The sequence below is a fragment of the Scyliorhinus torazame genome, chromosome 8 (assembly GCF_047496885.1).
Source record: "Scyliorhinus torazame isolate Kashiwa2021f chromosome 8, sScyTor2.1, whole genome shotgun sequence".
NCBI classification, from domain to species: domain Eukaryota; kingdom Metazoa; phylum Chordata; class Chondrichthyes; order Carcharhiniformes; family Scyliorhinidae; genus Scyliorhinus; species Scyliorhinus torazame.
Genome location: NC_092714.1, coordinates 192380911 through 192400542, shown reverse-complemented (window position 1 = coordinate 192400542; position 19632 = coordinate 192380911). Strand labels below are relative to the sequence as shown.

Here is a 19632-nt window from a genome sequence, read left to right as displayed (position 1 = left end):
AGGGAGAGATTGTTGTCGTCACACCACACCATGGGGTTCTCTGTCTCCCTCTTGAAATCTGACTCATCGTTGTTCAAGATCCGACCCACTATGGTCATGTCAACAGCAAACTTGACGATGGAGCCAAATTTTGCCACAAAGTCGTGTGTGTATAGAGAGTATAGTAGGGGGCTAAGTACGCAGATGTTGTTGTTAATCCTTACTGAGTGTGGTCTATGGGTCAGGAAGTTGAGGATTCAGTTGCAGAGGGAGGAGCCAAGTCCTAGGTTTTGGAGCTTTGATTTGAGCTTCACTGGGATTATGGTGTTGAAGGTAGAGCAGTAATCTGACATAGGAGTCTGTAGTGTGAATAGGAGTTTGACGTAGGAGTCCTTGTTGTCAGGATGCTCCCGGGACAAGTGTCGGGCCAGGGAGATAGCAGCTGCTGTGCACTGGTCTGGCATTATGTGAATTCATCGAATTTACAGTGCAGATGAAGGCCATTCAGCCTATCAAGGCTTGATTGGCCCTTAGAAAGAACATCTTACTTAAGCCCACGCCTCCATCCTATCCCCATAACCCAGTAACCCCACCTAATCTTTTGGACAGTAAGGGGCAATTTAGCATGGCTAATCCACCTTACCTGCACATCTATGGACTGTGGGAGGAAACCAGAGGAAACCCACGCAGACATGGGGAGAAAGTGCAAACGCCACACAGTCACCAGAGGCCGGACTTGAACCTGGGCCCCTGGAACTGTGAGACAGCATTGCTACCACTGTGCCACCCCTGCACCGTGCAGTGAATCAAGACATTCTGAGTGTATGGAGTTGATGTATCTCATGATTAACCTCTCGAAGCAATTGCTAATGATAGATGTCAAGGTCACCAGATGGTAGTCATTGAGGCATGTTGCCTGGTTCTTCTTTGGCACCGATATGATGGTGGTCTTCTTGAAGCAGGTGGGGAGCTTGGAACGTAGACATAGACACAGAATTTACAGTGCAGAAGGAGCCCATTCAGCCTATCGAGTCTGCACCGACCCTTGGAAAGAGCATCCCACACCTCCACCCTATCCCCGTAACCCTACCTAATCTTTTTGGACATGAAGGGGCAATTTAGCATGGCCAATCCACCTAACCTGCACATCTTTGGACTGGGGGAGGAAACTGGAGCACCCAGAGGAAACGCCGCAAGCACGGGGACAACGTGCAGACTCTGCGCAGACAGTGACCCAAGCTGGGAATCGAACCTGGGACCTTGGAGCTGTGAAGCAACTGTGCTACCCACTGTGCTACCATGCCGGAACGGAGTAGGAAGAGGTTGAAGATGTCCACGAGCACACCGACCAGTTGATCTGTGCAGGATCGGAGTGCACGACCATGGACTGTCAGGACTCATTGCTTTCTCAGGGTTCACTTTCAAGAAGGCCCAGCTGACTTTGGAAGCTGTGACAGTAGGTATGGGGTGTGTCCAAGGCTGCTGGGGCAGTTGACAACGGTTTGTTGGGTTCCTGCTCGAAACGAGCATAGAATGCATTGAGTTCATCAGGGAGGGGTGTGCTGCTGCTGGGAATTCTACTCGACTTTTCTTTGTAGCCCATTATGTTGTTTAAGCCTTGCCACAATCGACGAGAGTCCGTGTCGTTAGTCTGTGACTCTAGCTTAGTCTGGTATTGTCTCAATGAGCAATGAGGCTCCCTTCTTTACAAATCCCTTCAGTAACTCCCTGTGCTAACAGGGAGCCAGCTAATCAGGATTCCAGACCTATTTTCTGGGTCAACTGGCAGACTCCCAATAGTGTTTCAGCACTCTAAAAGTTAAGTTAGTGTGTCTGCTTCACGAGTCCTAATCTCAGGAAACCACTACACCAAAAATTATAATCATTTCCAGAAGCACACCAATTTTTACAAGCGCCATTTCTAATTAGAATCAGGTCTGAGAGCAGGTTTCCTCTCTGCACGGTGGTGAATGTAATTGAAGACCTGCTGTCTCGAAATAAAGGACAGGGGAAACCTTTACCCTACATGTTTAAAACTTTCCTGAGTAAAACTGCTTGGTGGAACTGAGCTGTTCAGTGGCCAGTTGTATTGTGAACAGTGAAGAAAGATGAGGGTAATGTGACTGTCAAGTATTTCACATAACTCCAAATGTTTTATTTATCATCATAGAATTTACAGTGCAGAAGGAAGCCATTCGGCCCATCGAGTCTGCACCGGCTCTTGGAAAGAGCACCCTACCCAAGGTCAACACCTCCACCCTATCCCCATAACCCAGTAACCCCACCCAACACTAAGGGCAATTTTGGACACTAAGGGCAATTTATCATGGCCAGTACACCAAACCTGCACATCTTTGGACTGTGGGAGGAAACCGGAGCACCCGGAGGAAACCCACGCACACACGGGGAGGATGTGCAGACTCCGCACAGACAGTGACCCAAGCCGGAATCGAACATGGGACCCTGGAGCTGTGAAGCAATTATGCTATCCACAATGCTACCGTGCTGCCCAAATTTAATTGATATTGCTGGAAAGGAAAATCGTGCACAATGTCTAATGGATGGTTGATCCCATCTTGCAGTTTGAGATTATTAACTAAAAACCTGTCTCAATGTCTGTTCCCGTGGTTACAGGGTGAAAAAAGTGTGATTTAATTTTGTAATGTGCACTTTGTGCAGGACATACTGAGCAGTCACAGAGGAATTAAGCTGCTAAATAACAAAGCACATGACACTTAGGCTGGAATATCTGAATCCATTGACACCAATGCAACTGGCCATTGATATTTGAGGCGAAAGATTTTCCTGATCCTGTGGTTTAAATCAATACAAGCAAGATGTCTAGTTGTATATTTAGAAATGTCTTTGCAAGGCATGTTTTATTAGTATTTGCACAAAGAGGAGTTAATTGATGTTTGAGGTAGTAATTAAGGTCGCTGTCGGGTCATGGAGTGCAGAAGCAGTTAAACAAACCCCCCCAATCTCATCCTTATAAATTCCGATCCATGGGGCAGCATGGTGGCGTAGTGGATTAGCACTGTGGCCTCATGGCGCCGAGGTCCCAGATTCCATCCCGGCTCTGGGTCACTGTCCGTGTGGAATTTGCACATTCTCCCCGTGTTTGCGTGGGTTTAGCCCCTACAACCCAAAAATATGCAAGCTAGGTGGATTGGCCACGCTAAATTGCCCCTTAATTGGAAAAAAATAATTGAAATTCCGATCCATTCACTGTTTCTCTGAAAGATCAGGCCATGCTTTTTAATTTCTATCATACTTTCTGAATAATTGAATGAATTGATGCAGTAAATGAAGTTTGGAACTCAACTCACCAGATACTATCTCCCGATTTTCTCACCCTTTTTCCATTCTCATCGATGAAGCTGTCAATTCTCAGATTTTGCTCTGTGTCGTGAGCAGAGTTGAAATTTGTAATCGGTCGAGTGGGAATTCCCAGACACCGCAAGACTAGAACAAAGTGACAAGTGTTAGTATGGGTCCGGTATGGATGGCATTTGAGACTGGGATAATCAAGTCAGGCTCCACTCAACACCAGTTATCCAATTTGTTACTTGTCGCTAAAAGATTGAAAGAAAGATAACGGTACACTTGGTTCAAAACAGCTCAGGAATGGGCTGCTTGTTGGAATGCGCCCTCATTACATCGCAACTGGTGGAAACTTGGTGGCGTTGGTAATAATTTGTGATGGAAAAAAAGTCAGTTTTCATATCAGATTTGGGCAGGCATTGCTCATTGGTTATTATAATCTATGCTTTAAAATACTTAATCGAATCACACGATTTATGATGACACAACTTTTCCAAACGAGAAAATAGTGAGGCAAGGACCCTCAATAACTGACTGAAATAAAAACAAGTACATCTCATTCTGTTTAGCACTGATGAAATATTGAGGGAGGAGAGAAAGTCCCAGCCATTTTAATTGCTAGATTCTTCAAATGTGTCCCTGTTCATGAGCAATGATCCCATGGGAAAACATTTGTTGCTTTAAAACATCAAACGTGGGAACAAGAAATGACAGGAAAGTTCAGTAAGGGTTGACTGAGACTTCAGAGAAACGTTAAAAATAGAAGTTAAAAATGTAAGTGTTAAAACTGGAAATTGCATAAGGGCTTGGCAGAAAATCTGGTTCACCACTATAGTTATATCTTTCAATGAATACATCACCATAAATAAAGGTTAAAAACAAGCCTACAAGAAAAAAAATGAGGGTGAAAACAGGCAAGAGTGGAAATTATTTTGAAGGGGTTAACTCCTGGATTATTATGACAAAGAAAAGGATGTTGTGTGACTCCATCAGATACTTACAATAGTAGTCTTGAGTCATGTCTACCTTTGAGATCTGAGGAAAAATTGTTGATTTTACCGTGTGTAGGATCAAGAGGCTTTCCACTGAGCTTATACAGCTGGCAGGATGTGATCTGTGCTGATTGTCTTGCGGGGTTCAAAATCCAAGACATCTCTTGTGCTCATCCTAAGTTTCAGTTATAAATTGATGTAAAAGTCATCACTGGTTATGTGGATTAATGAGTAGATGGTTGAAGAGTTCAGCAGTTCATTTTGTTGGAATTTTCTCTCTCTCAATATTTTATCATTCAAAGGAGATATTTTGTTTTTAACTTGAACCACTTTTTGAGTGTCCTTATCTCACTAGTTCCTCTTCTGGGAAATTAACCAGGGCTATAAATGTTACTTCAGTGTCTTTTGTTGCTAACTTCATGGTTCAATAGAATGATTAAAAATACAGGTCGGAATAACCAACAAAGACAAAAAGACAATGGGCGAGATTTAATCACCGTGTTGTGCCCAACGAGGATCCGGGCACGCCAGTCAAATAGCAGGAAAGGCCAAAATCGGGATCCGTCGGTTTGATATCTAACCAGTCTGCTGTCACTGGCGAGTTCCAGATCCCGCCCAAACGCGCTGAAAAAATCATAGACATCAATTAAGACCAATCTCCATCTCATTAGTGAGATGGAAGCCCAATGTAATGGCCTCCTGCGAGAGATCACGTGGGCGTCATTTATCTCTTCTTCTTAAAATGTGGAGCTGCCGCAATCATTGCTGAGGGGATCTGACGAGGTGAGTAGTAATTTCCATTTTCGGGCTGTAGCTTAAGGACACTGGAGCAATTTCCATTTTCGGGATTGTAGCTTAAGGACACTGGAGTAGCTGCTCGGGAGCGGGGAGAACCCCCAGGGATAATGAGCCTGGTCAGGCGGACTATGTGTCATAGGTCAGGAGTCGTGTCTGGGCTGGAGGGGTGAGGGGCTCATCATCTGCGGGGCCGAAAAGCAATCCTCCAATATTGTGTATACATGGAACAGGGGCATTTCTGCCTGTATGTCCTACCAAACAATTCCAGGACAAAGTCCTGCTCTTGGTTAGTTGCTGCAGGTCACTTTAACTCCCTCTGACTGTGAGCAGCCCCCACCTTCACAGCTGAAAGCTATTGCGAATAAGGAATTGGCTTTGTTAGTTATGTGAGCACTTTATAGCTCGTGGATACAGGTGCCATGTCTCAGATGAGTGTTATTTCCAGAATTCCAATTAAACTCTGAGGGCTGGAAACTTTGCCTGAACCCTGGATGCGTCAGCACCATAGAGGCAGCAGCCAACATTCAGACATACAAGAGCAGGGCTCTAGCACTGAGGATATCCCGCATGAAAAATATGAGTGTGTGGATCAGGGGAGGGTACTTAACCACAGTCACCCGGCAGGGGTCTGAGTCTAGGGGCTCCTGCTGTGGCCGGGGGAGAGGTATTCCAGCATAACTGGCTCGTTGGGTGGTACTCTGAGAGAAAGCAGGACCAAAAAGGGTGGCGGAGGCTTGGGGGATATCAGGGTCCCGGGGTGGAAGCCCAAACCGATTGTCGGTCTCTCTCCTTCTCCAATTCCTTATTGGTACCACAATGAATGGTGTTGTCGACCCCGTCGCGGCTGCCCTCATGGTGCTGGTGGATGCCCAGACAACCAGATGCTGGAGAAGGCGGCAGCAGCGTTGACCCAGGCTAGAGGCAGCACCCCATGTTCAGGGTGCCGCAGCGCACACTGCAGACCCGGCCGGCCATCAGGCCGAGGAGGGGTCCAGAGGAGGACGTCGGTGATGGCCCAAGGTGTACAGGAATTGTTGGTCATTCGAGAAGATTATGGACAGCATGTACCGCGGGAGGCTCCCTCACACCATGTGCCATGTCCTTGCTGACTTGGCAGCCCATGCAGGAGGAGGAGGCCCACTTTCGGTGGCCGTGAAGGTCGCCACAGCCCTGAATGGGAACGGAGGGCAGCAGAGTTGGGGGTATAGGCAGGCCAGCTATGAAGAATTACGTGACAGACGCTGCACATGTAACAGGTATTACATGATTTAATGGTGAGCATTTGAAATCCCGATTGCCCCAACCTACAGACAGCTCCCTCCACCTGCTGAGTGCCCACTCAGTGATCCTAAATATTCTTAATCTTTCATGCTCTACTGCTACATCTTCAGCCTGCTGCTTTTCGTGCCCTGTGGCCTGGGTGTCCTTGTCGGACATCCTATGGTGCTCGACGCTGAAAGGCCTCGGCCGACGTACCATCATAGCAGGCATCACCGTGCGACCATGTTCTGCCCACTGACCTTGAGACACACCTGTGTCAGGTCAGAGAGAGATTCGAGTGAGATGGAGACTGCCGTTGCCTCCCTGGTGGCAGGCACCGTGTTGGCCCCCAGCGCGTCCTCTTCCCGGAGGTGCCCTTAGTGCCCTGGGGGTCTCCATGGGATGGAGGGGCAGCTGGAGTGAGCTCCAGAAGCCTCTGAGTCATCTGGCTTTGCCAGCCCTTGCGGCTCCTCATTGTCTGCACCATGGTGTTGACGCCCTCAACGAGGTCCTCAGTGACTGGTCCATGCTCTGCAGTGGTTCAGCAATGTCCACCTGAATCTGGGACACGTCCCTCATTGACTCGGACATAATGTTCTTTTCTTTTTTTTTCTATAAATTTAGAGTACCCAATTCATTTTTCCCAATTAAGGGGCAATTTAGCGTGGCCAATTCACCTATCCTGCACATTTTTGGGTTGCGGGGGCGAAACCCACGCAAAGACGGGGAGAATGTGCAAACTCCACACAGACAGTGACCCAGAGCCGGGATTCGAACCTGGGACCTCGGCGCCGTGAGGCTAACCCACTGCGCCACCCATGCTGCCCGACCCGGACATAATGTTAAGTTCCTCAGCCATGCCTGTTACAGACTGAGCCATGCCTTGGACACCGCACTCATGACGCTGGCGTCGTGCTCCAGGCTTTCCACTGCAGTCAGCACCCGAGCAGTGTTGGCCTCGGTGCCATGCATCGCCAGCCCCATGTCCTGTGCTTGTAGCCTTTTGGACTCCTCCTATCAGTTATGCACTCGCCGGAGTGTCACTAACAGCCCGTCCTGGATCGCACACTTGTGCTCTAACATCTGTATCAGTGCCCAGAGGCTCAGCATCTGACTGGAATTCAGCTGAGTCCTGGGATCCAGCAGACCTCCGACTGCTGACTTCCTTGAATGTTCCTGCCTCCACCTGATGTGCATCAGCAACTGTGTGGTGTTCCCTAGGAGCATGTTAATTAATTAGGCCCACCAAGGTGTGTATCTCTGCGCTGGTGGAAGGTGGGATGACAGCTGTGATGCCTAGATGGTGGTCTCCTCGAAGCTCTCCTTCAAGGTGTTCTATTGGATTGGGGGGGTGGGGGGGATCGGGCGGCCCTGGATGTTCGGTCCCATCAGGTGGAGGTCCTGTGAGGGAAGAGACATGTGGTCAGTCAGAGGTAAGAATACTTTTGTCTGACATGATCAACTTACCTGAGGAAGGTCATCAATGTGAAGGGGGCAGTGGATCCTCACCTCTGCGGTGCAAGTCAGCCTCACTGTTCATGATTGCTCTTTCCTTGGTCAACCTGCAAACTCCAGGGATGAAAACTCTGATGTCGGGAACCCCGCCACCCACATTGGCCCTTTCACCCCTGTTATGGACTAACTTCTTCAGAGACAGAGAGATGGTATTGCGCGCCGTGCATCGGCCGGGGGGGTGGGGGGGGATCTATGTCAGGTGCTATGTGTGGGCACTGCACCTGGACATGGAGGGTTATGCTGGTGGGTGCCAGGATGTGCAAGGGCATGGGCATGAGTGCAGTTGTCAGATGTGGGGCAGGGGTGCGAGGTGCCAGGCGCTGTACTTGGTGGGTGCGGGGCGGGGGGTGGTGGCAGGCGGAACTAATGACAGGGTGATGGTGTTAACCTTTCCTTGCGGCTTGGTGGAGGTCACTGGTCTTCTTCCTGAACTGTATGGCGGCTCGAACGGACGTCTGCTGCCACTGCCTCCCAGGCGGAATTGGCAGCACTGCTGCTGGTCCTCTGACCCCCCCCCCCAGGGGGAACAGGGTGCTGGATTCTCCGTTTTTGGGACGATGTCCCCACGGCATCGGGAAAATTGGCGTAAAAAGGCCAGATTTCCCGTTTGGCTGGGAGCTAGCAGGCAGCTGTTGTAGAGCTCGCAGCTCTAGCTGCCGATACAATCCCCTGCATTTCCGGATCAGAGGCCGCGCATGCGAATGGCGGCGGCCTCCAGTGGCCACGCTCTGCTGTATGGCAGACTCAACCGCGGACCTGGACCGCCAAAATAGTGCCCCGCATCGGCCGCTCGCGCGCCCCGACCCCCCGCACACATTGCCCCCATCCCCGAATGAAACCCCCCGTGCCCGCCGATCAGCTCTCCCCTGACTGTGGCGGCCATGGACAGCCACCACGTGAGGATCACGGACGATGGGACCATGTTAGAACCACGCCGTCGGGAATTTGGCTGGTCGGAGGCAGAGCATCGCGGGGCAGGCCTCAGGCAATGGCCTTTGGCAGTGGATACTCGGCATGGCATACTCCACGAGTACGCCGATTTTTTTGGGTGGGCGGAGAATTGCGAAACAGGCGCCGGTCCCGATTTTGTGCGCCAAAACGGATTCTCCCCCCGTCGCCGAATGCGATCTTGGCATCAGAGTGCGGATAATCCAACCCAGGATGTCCCGTCTCGCATCCATAGCATCCAGAAGCCTGGCCAGGTCGGCACTGCCAAAGCAGGGAGCAGGTCTGCATGGTGCCATGCCTCTGTGCCTGTGTGCTGACTGGGAGTGAATTGTGAGCGAGCGCTTTCAAGCAGGTCTCTGTCATTGGAGGGGAACTGCCGAGGAGCGAGTCCGGTGAATCGGATGGTGAGGTAGCCAGTAATGGCATGAAGCTCGTGGGGACTCTTTTTCGGCACAAAGTGCCGTTAAACACAGCATGCGATCTCGCTAATGTGGCCGTCGGGAAGCACCCAGCCAATCACACCCATAATGACACTTAGAACTTTTTCTGTTAAATCACGCCCTATGCCGGACCAAACCTGGTTCGAAAGTAACGATTTTGGAAAAACACAAATGCAACACATTACTGCAAATGACGCCCAGAAGGTCCAAATGATGTAAACAAGTTCTCTGAAAAGCCACTTGCTACTGCTATGGGGAGCTTCGACCCCTGTGCTTCCAATCCTGGGAATATCCCATGTCTTAATTCTCATTGGTGGATGCAGGATGAGCAGCAACAGCAACACAGCTAACATAAGAAATGATTAGCGTGGAAGAGGAGGTCATATCTGCACGGAAATGTCTGGCACCTGAATGACAAATTTCTGAATGATCGCTGCTAATTTTTAAGTACAAAAGCTGAGCAATCCTTTTATTTATGTGACAGTTTAATTAGAATTCTCTTTTCAGAGGCCAAATCTGACAATGAGATATGCTGAATAAATAACCTGTAATCACCAGCAACAGGTTTACGTGACTTGCTTTTTCTAAGCTCTATCATTTATCAAGCCCTGTGCTAAAATTGGTGCTGTGCTTGCATGCTTACAGAGCATAATCTGCTACTGTGCATGTATAACCAAAAGCCTCTTTCTTTCCTCAACACTGCTGTGTAATGTGTGTGCTCTTTTTCTTTGTCACTGCAAAGTAACTACTGTTGTAAATATGCAGAATTGAGGCAGCAAATGTGGATTTGCATTCAACCCAATGGCTGATTCACCCTGAACCATTGACGTGCACCTGAACCACTGATCATTTGCAGCAAATTTTCCCCATTGTTCCCACCCTTCGCCGCTGGGGATCCTGTGATCCTGTGGTGGTGGTGGTGGTGTGGGGGGGGGGGGTTGTTGTCACCAGACCTGCCACACCTTCAGACTAATTCTTTGACTCTCCAATAAAGCTAGCACTAACCGAGACTGGGGACAGCCCCCATATTAATATTCAGTCACTCTCTCAGGCTCCGTTCAAGATGATATTTTGTCATAATTGGAATGGGTTAAGAGGAAGAATTAAATAATTCTTCATGGCTGCAATCATTCACAAGCTTTTGAAATAAATTATCGACAACTTCCCACAGATGGTTGTTACAAGTCGAAAGCTCAACTCTCCATGGAGAAATCAGGTTGACTCCATCACATTTTTTGGAATACAAACTACATATATGCACATGAATAATGACTTTTGTAAAAACATTTTAAAATCTTGTAAATAAACAAAGGATAATTTTAAATCCTCACAGGAACCTACTCTGGGACCAGATAAATTGAATTATAATTCTCATATCTGACAGAAGTCCTAGCCTTGTTTTTATTCATTCATGGGATGTTGGCGTTGCTGGCTAGGTCAGCATTTATTACCCATCTCTAATTGTCTTTGAGAAGATGATGGTGAGCCATATGGTTTAGGTGCAGCCACAATGCTGTAACGGAGTGAGTTCCAGGATTTTGACTCAATGACATTGGAGGAACAGTGTTATAGTCAGGATGTCATGTGATATGGCGGGGAACTTGCAAGTGAGAGTTTCCCATCTGCCTGATTCCCTTCAAGAGTCGCAGGTTTGGAAGGTGCTCTTGAAGGAGCATTGCCGAGTTGCTGCCATTCATCCTGTAGAGGTACACACCACTGCCACTGGTAGCTGAGTTCCCGATATAGCGGAGAATCTAGCATTAAGAAAATGGGATCGCTGCCTCCGGCCCCTGTTGGCGGCGGGATTGGGGTTCACGACAGAGGGAGGATGGAAATAGATACAAATAGGTCCTAATGACCCATTTGCATCCACTTAGCGTGCCAGGCATCATATTCTTCGGACCTGCATGATTCCCTGGTCTTTGGGACATGGGCAGGATTTACTAAAGGTATTTTTTCCAGGATGGCCCCGGCGTGGTGGATCTCAAGGTTGGCCAAGGAGGTAACTCTTTAAGGGAGTTGCCCCCAAAGTCCATCCAAGGACTCCCCACAATGCAAAACCTTCCCACCCCATCCCCAAGACCTCCTAGATAAAGAGGCACCCAGATTTTAAAATATTTTTTCAAAAGTCATTATTCATGTGCATCTATGTAGTTTGTATTCCAAAGAATGTGACCCCCCAGATAAAAGAACCCCCCGAGACCCCCTAAATAGGGACCCCCCCAGACAAGTTACACCTGTCAAAAAGCCCCCCAGAAATGAGAAACCTGCCAGGTAGCCCCCCAGAAAAGAGATACCTGGCAGGAAGCCCCCCCAGAAGAAGCAAACCCAGCTGTCAGACTTGCTTCATTCTCCAACCACAATGTCTGTAAACATCAATCAGTTCAAGGAGAGTTAAGTGCTGTTCATTTCCAGCTGAGCACTTCAAAGTCACTCAAGCATGAAGGGGGTGATTGGAATGCATTTAACTCGCTTTGAGTGTTGATGTTTATAAATATTGAGAATTCTGAATTCTGCCTCTGTGTACCCGAACAGGCGCCGGAATGTGGCGACTAGGGGTTTTTCACAGTAACTTCATTGCAGTGTTCATGTAAGCCTACTTGGGACAATAAAGGTTATTTATTTTATTTTATGTTGTGGTTGAAGTTCTTGAGAATTACTCAACCGTGAAGAAAGATGAATTAAGAAAGGCTGACAGCTGTGTGTAGGTGGAGACTGCCTCTGTGGGGGCTCTCCATATTTTGGGGGTCTCAGGGGAATCCCAGATGGGGGGGGGGGGCTGATTTGTTATGCGGGGGTAATTTGGAATGCAGGAGGATGTGTCACGCTCAAAATGGCGACCTGATAGCAGGATTCCCTCGTGCCCACTTCAAACAGAATTAAGTGCTTTCCAATCACCGTCGTTCACGCTTGAGCGATTCTGAAGTGGTCAGCTAGTAATTGACAGCACTCAATTCTGTTTGAAGTGGGCCAGGACCTGAGTGAAGGCAGCTGCACTTTTAAATGTCCTGCTGCCTTGATGAACTGCAGATGTGTGAAACACAGCCCATTCCCATTCCCCATGCCCCTGCCATAAATGGTGAGTGACAGGTTTGAGGGAAGGACTTATGGATCCTGGCCAAAGCGAGGATCCCTTCTTGTTTTACAAAAATTTGGACCATTGTTCCATGCGACACTTGGGCGCTTTACAAAACATAAATCTGAGCAGGGGGAAAAAGCGGACGGGCTCTGTTCCAAGTTTGCAATCCTCCTTGCCCAATTTCTTTCTTTTTGTTTTGTGCCAAGGTGCCAAAGATAACATCTGAATAAGCACTTCCCCTTAATGGTGTAAAGCAATTCTGGTTATACAACAAGTATTCAACAATTTCCCTAAATCAGGCCTGCTCCTGTTTGCTATCAAATTACACCTGCCAAAACGTTGGTGTAGTATGGTGAAGACTGCACTTGGCTTGACTGTGATGCCTCCAAATGCCAAATAGCCCATTATTCAGAAGCACACGTGGAGATAGCCAATTACAGAAGAAGAGAGAACAGAATTGAAGCAGAAGTGACACTGATTATCATGAAATGTAGCCTTGCAACATAACAGCATGGTTTCCTCTGACAACATAGTGGTATAAAATTTGAACTTTTCACATGCTGGGTCTTGGTTTCATCTGATCTTCAAACTGGAGGGAATCTTTTTTTACCACTTCCTTTTCTTTCATATAGTGAAGCCAATTTTACGATTCTCCTTGACTACTGATTATCTTGGCACGGGGATATTTCCACATGGCCCTGTGGACAAAGACAGGAATATTTTCTTTTACCTTATTTCTGCTTCAAAAGAAACAGGTCACAAGGCCAGTGGAAATATTGACATAATGAAATCTTCCTGGCTTTGTTTGCACTGCAGCTATGTGTAAAAAACACTACGAGCAGTCCCGCTGGTACATATTTTACTCTACTTCCCCTTTGCTGATAGATTTCGCTTCAGAGATTCTGCCAGCGCTATCCTTAATCAAGAGGCGTGTTTGATCCAATACCAACCTGAATTGCATTTGACTTCACCTGCCTTGTTCAGTACGGGCAGAATTGTACTGAGATGACTGGGATGTTGCCCGCCAGTGAGAGAGTTGGCGAGAGCCCAGTGTTGTCTCTATTCGGGCAGGCTCGCCAAATTTAGTGCCCATCAGGCACTTATAAGGGCAGCACGGTAGCACACTGGTTAGCACTGTGGCTTCACAGCACCAGGGTCCCAGGTTCGATTCCCGGCTGGGTCACTGTCTGTGTGGAGTCTGCATGTTCTCCCAGTGTCTGCGTGGGTTTCCTCCGGGTGCTCCGGTTTCCTTTCACTAGTCCCGAAAGTACAGGCTGTTAGGGAATTTGGACATTTTGAATTCGCCCTCAGTGTACTCGAACAGGTGCCGGAATGTGGCGACTAGGGGCTTTTCACAGTTACTTCATTGTGGTGTTAATGTAAGTCTACTTGTGACAATAAAGATTATTATTATTAATTGGGCAGTAATCCTTTACTGGGTCAAGACCGCAAAGGCGGGAATCTTACTCCCCCGAGAGTTACAGGCCAGTCAGAGGTCAAAAGCTGTTGTTGCAAGCAGTGCCACCAAGGGAGCACTGGCCCAGGATCACAAAGGTGCCCAGGCCATCAATGGTGAGTGATGGCAATGGGGGTTGGGAGGTAGTTCTGCGCGTGCAGGGGTTCAGCAGCAAAGGCAAGGGAGTGAATCTCAGTGGGCCTCCCTTTCCTTACATCAGTCGCTCAATCAGGCATTTAGTGCCTTTAAATGAGAGATTCGCCCCGGAAGTTCGCAAGCAGCCCAACAGGGTTTGCTTTTTGGGATTCCCATATGGTGAGTAACTCACTCGCCACTGGATGAAGACCAGTACTAGCAAGATAAGTTCCTTGAGTGGGCATTCATTGCTCTTCGGCGAAATCGGGATCTCACCGTAGCGTGGTGACTAACCAATAATTATCGCTTAAGCCCTATTTCCATAAAATTAATGGGAGCCACCCCTTATCCAATAGCCACCATGATCTAGCGGCCTCCCCAGCAAGTGGTTATGCTGGTACCGATTAGTACTCCATTTGAAAAACGTGAACCTGGTGGAAAGGCTGCTGCGGGGACCCTAGAAGGTGAGTGGCCATCTTCACACACAGGCAATGAATCCGGGGGCACTGGGCTTGCTGCCCCTGTGCTCGGAGGGGGTGGGGGGCACCAGGGGGGCTGCAGATCTGGTTGGGATGGACCGCAATGGGGGTATGGGAACATCCGGGCTGAGGGGAGGGACTCTCCGCTAGGAGTGGGGGGGGGGGGGGGGGCTGCCACCATGCGTGGGTCCTCCATATCAACCCTTGAATTGTTTGTGTGTATCCATTCCCGGGGTAACTCTCGTTCCTGCCTGTCTTCCCCACTGACCACCCATAACTCCCACTGACCGCGGGGGCCTCTGGTTGTATTGCTGAAGGCCATTGCTAATAGGGAATTGGCAATTGTGGTTAAGTGAGCACTTCACACATCCCAAGAGGATCCCCATGGGTGGCCGTGCCATGTAGCATGTGGGGCTCATTGCCTAGCATCCCAATCACAACATGATGCATGGACACTGTATCAACACTGCGGGAGGCAGCACCACAGATGCAGCAGCAAACCTCCGAACACCTAGAGAATGGGCACCAGCCCTGAGCACATGTTGGAGCCGGGGTTTGGTGATGTTCTGCTTGGGTGTCTAGGGTGCAGGGTGTGCAGTCGGTTGAGCGGGGCCCCCCTCTCGCCGTGGTCGGGAGTGCGTGGGCAGAGCGTGTCAGGTTGGGAGGGGGGGAGGGGGGCGGTGGCGAGCCAGGACCCCATGTTTGGGGGGATGGGGCATGGGACTGGTGGTTGGCGGACCGAAGAGCCAAACTCATCATACTGGTTGTGGTGAGAGATTTTTAATTTGTCTTGGGCAATTGTACACTGTCCCACTCTCCCGATCTTACCGCCCCACACTCCCCACCCTCCCCCCACTCCACTCCCCACCCCATGCTTCCCAAAGCACACTCCTTTCCTTACCCCTACCTACCTCCCCACCCCCCATTCCCATGCCATCTCAGTCATTGTACTTGGACTTCCTTGCTCTACCGCTGATTCTAAATGTATCTCCCAGGATGCTCATGAGAGGTGGCCTATGATGCCTCTGGCAGGCGTCCTCTGGGGGCTCGAGGGCCAGAGGGCCCGGCTCTGCAGTGCCTTGGCATGGGTAACCTCCAGGGCTTGTTCTTTGTAGGTAGTGAGGATTCTGATGATCGGCACGCCGCCGCCAGACTGGGCCCTCTCTCGACGGGTGTGGGACAACCTCTGCAGGGTCACAGAGGGCATCATTAGGCGCACATGTGGTTCATCTCTGCGGCTGGGTGAGAGGGAGGATTGGGAGGAGGGTGAAGGAAGGGTTTGAGGGAGGGGGGAGAAGAAAGCACTGGGGGGGGGGGGGATGCGAGGGAAGGAAGGGGTGGGGGGGATGAAGGAAGGCGGGTGGGGGGGCGGTGCCAACTCACAGGTGTGGCCCGGTGTAGGTTGTTGACCTTCTTGTGGCACTGGAGGCCTGTAGCTCACCCTACAGGACCCTCAGGGAACAGGACATCCCTCCTGGTCTCGACCACCTCCAAGTGCCTCCCCAGGTCTGCATCCCCAAATCTTGGGGCCGGTCGTCTCGGCGCCATGGCTGTGAGCTGAGTGGGGTTGGCTGTGCATGAGCTGTTTATGTGCTGCTCGCCCTAGAGAGCGGCGGGGGGGGGGTGTGTGGTTTGCTGGCGAGAGCGATCCTTGAAAATTGGCTGGGGAGCCGGCATTTGCAGCCGAAGGCCGTGGGGCCTCCTTAAGTGGATCAATCAATGTTGTCGCGCGCTGCCAGTCTTGCCGGCTGAGCGTTGGGAAGACCAACTTTCAGTTGCCTAAAACACCTCTTTGCCTGAGTGCCTGAGTACAGCAATGTATAAATCGTCAAGAGATGTCTACAAAAATCATGTACAAAGAAGGGATATAAACTGTAGATTTGCTTAGCTCTAGTTATCTGGCGATTCAAATTTACATTCAGCACCAAATTTCCACTTTGCTGTTTTGCAATTAAAATCATTTGATATATTTACTCCAAGAAATGGCTTTCAATTGTCTAGAAATGATTTCAATAATATGAGCAGTATATTATTTATACAGTATACTAAACTCTTAAACTGCCCCTTTCTAACAGGCAAGGTAAATTGCCAAATCTTTCAGGGCTGTTTTGAACCCTCACTAGACGTACACAGGATCGGTGATGCAGGCAGAAAATCTGCAAGAATTGGGAAACACAATTCTCGTAGGAGAGATTGCGTTTCCATATTTTCCCTGCCCCTGTCCGGCGACATCATGGGTTTCTTGCCCACCAAGAGTGTGAACCTCTTTTGAATAGAAGGCCACGAACTTTAATATTATTCACTGTCACATGATCCTCCCTCACTAAATATTCATACCTCGCCGGTGTGAGGTGTCGTCAGCAAGGTGTACAACAGGTTTGGCCAAGTGAGGAGCGGTTAAGGGGATCCCGCCGGGGTGCAGAAGTAAGTATCGCCCCCTGGGGGGCGGGTTGGAGTGAAGGACATACCCCTGGCAGTGCAAAGCTGTACCAGTGTCAATGTCAGGGGCGGGCCCTCGTCGGAGCCCCATGAGGGGACAAATTGATGTGTGTGTGGTGGTGGGGTGGAATTGTCGCTGAGTTTGTGTGCGTGTGGGGGGGGGGGGGGCTGATGAAGAATGTCAGGGGGGGGGGTTAGTGTCGGCAATGATTGTCAGGGGGCTGGGAGAGCCCCCGATACCTCAGTGATGGGGGTTGGGGGTCGTTAGGCTGCAGTGCTGATCAGGATGACGTTTAAAGATGGCACCCCGAACACTATGGAGCTGTGTACCGGCTGTATCTTGCCCGCATCACCAGAGTGACAGCGTAAACCATGCTTACTTTTATTTTCTTTAGAGAGGCTCAACATTTGGAGAGAAAAATGTGCAACTGGAGGGCTAAACTCCAGTTTCCAATCTGAGCGAAACTTTGCCAAATTCTGGTAAGGTTCCGCCATTTAGAACATAGAACAGTACAGCACACAACAGGCCCTTCGGCCCTCGATGTTGTGCCGAGCTTTGTCCAAGATCAAGCTATCCCACTCCCTGTCATTCTGGTGTGTTCCATGTGCCTATCCAATAACCGCTTGAAAGTTCGTAAAGTGTCCGACTCCACGATCACAGTAGGCAGTCCATTCCACACCCTAACCACTCTCTGAGTAAAGAATCTACCTCTGACATACCTCCTATATCTCCCACCCCGAATCTTATAGTTATGCCCCCTTGTAACAGCTACATCCACCCGAGGAAATAGTCTCTGAACATCCACTCTATCTATCCCCTTCATCATCTTATTAAACCTCTATTAAGTCGCCTCTCATCCTCCTTCGCTCCAATGAGAAAAGCCCTAGATCCCTCAGCCTTTCCTCATAAGATCTATCCTCCAATCCAGGCAGCATCCTGGTAAATCTCCTTTGCAACCTTTCCAATGCTTCCACATCCTTCCTATAATGAGGTGACCAGAACTGCACACAATACTCCAGATAAGGTCTCACCAGGGTCCTGTACAGTTGCAGCATAACCCCACGGCTCTGAAACTCAAGCCCCCTGTTAATAAATGCTAACACACTATAGGCCTTCTTCACGGCTCTATCCACTTGAGTGGCAACCTTCAGAGATCTGTGGCCATGAACCCCAAGATCTCTCTGTTCCTCCACATTCCTCAGAACCCTGCCATTTACCCTGTAATCCGCATTTAAAATTTTTCCTACCAAAATAAATCACCTCGCACTTATCAGGGTTAAACTCCATCTGCCATTTTTCGGCCCAGCTCTGCATCCTATCAATGTCTCTTTGCAGCTCTCCGCCTCATCCACTACTCCATCAATCTTGGTGTCATCAGCAAATTTACTAACCCAACCTTCAACTCCATCATCCAAGTCATTTATAAAAATCACAAATAGCAGAGGACCCAGCACTGATCCCTGTGGTACACTCTCTCCTCAAAAACATAGCCCCTCTCCTCGGTGAACACTGAAGAAAAGTATTCATTCAACGCCTCTCCTATCTCTTCTGACTCCATACACAAGTTCCCACTACTGTCCTTGACCGGCCCTAACCTCACCCTGGTCATTCTTTTATTTCTCACATAAGAGTAAAAAGCCTTGGGGTTTTCCTTGATCTGACCCACCAAGGACTTCTCATGCCCCCTCCTAGCTCTCCTAAGCCCTTTTTTTAAGCTAATTCCTTGCTACCTTGTAACCCTCAAGCGACCCAACTGAACCTTGTTTTCTCATCCTTACATACGCTTCCTTTTTCCTCTTGACAAGACATCCAACCTCTTTTGTGAACCATGGTTCACTCACACGGCCATTTTCTCCCTGCCTGACAGGGACATACCTATCAAGGACACGCAGTATTTGTTCCTTGAACAAGCTCCACTTTTCATTTGTGCCTTTCCCTGACAGTTTCTGTTCCCATCTTATGCTCCCTAATTCTTGCCTAATCACATCATAGTTACCTCTCCCCCAATTATAAACCTTGCCCTGCTGTATGGCCCTATCCCTCTCCATTGCAATAGTGAAAGATACCGAATTGTGGTCACTATCTCCAAACTGCTCTCCCACAAACAAATCTAACACTTGGCCTGGTTCATTACCCAGTACCAAATCCAATGTGGCCCCATCTCATCGGCCTATCAACATATTGTGTCAAGAAACCCTCCTGCACACGCTGTACAAAAACTGCGCCATCCGAACTGTTCAACCTATAGAGGTTCCAATCAATATTTGGAAAGTTAACGTCACCCATGACAACTACCCTGAGACCTCCACACCTATCCATAATCTGCTTTGCAATTTCTTCCTCCCCATCTCTATTACTATTTGGGGGCCTATAGAAAAATCCCAACAACGTGACCGCACCTTTCCTATTTCTAACTTCACCCCATATTACCTCAGTAGGCAGATCCCCCTTGAGCTGCCTTTCTGCAGCCGTTAAACTATCCTTGATTAACAATGCTACTCCTCCACCTCTTTTACCACCTTCCCTACTCTTACTGAAACATCTATACCCCGGAACTTTCAACAACCATTCCTGTCCCTGTTCTAACCATGTCTCCGTAATGGCCAGAACATCGCAGTCCCAAGTACCAATCCACGCTCCAAGTTCACCTACCTTATTCCGGATGCTCCTTGAATTAAAGTAGACACACTTCAACCCACCTCCCTGCCTGCTGGTACACTCCTGCAACCTTGATACCCTCCTCACTACCTCACTACTCTCAACACTGGCTTCTGGACTACAGCTCGT

At 49.1% G+C, this 19632-nt stretch overlaps 1 protein-coding gene across 1 annotated transcript in view; it reads right to left on the bottom strand.

The window, feature by feature from the left end:
- Positions 1-19632, bottom strand: part of LOC140428313 (protein-glutamine gamma-glutamyltransferase 2-like) — a 107230-nt gene that overhangs the window by 33709 nt on the left and 53889 nt on the right. Inside the window, exon 7 of the mRNA XM_072514652.1 lies at positions 3309-3444. Coding sequence (XP_072370753.1) covers positions 3309-3444 — 136 coding nt within the window. The remainder of the gene's footprint in view (positions 1-3308; positions 3445-19632) is intronic.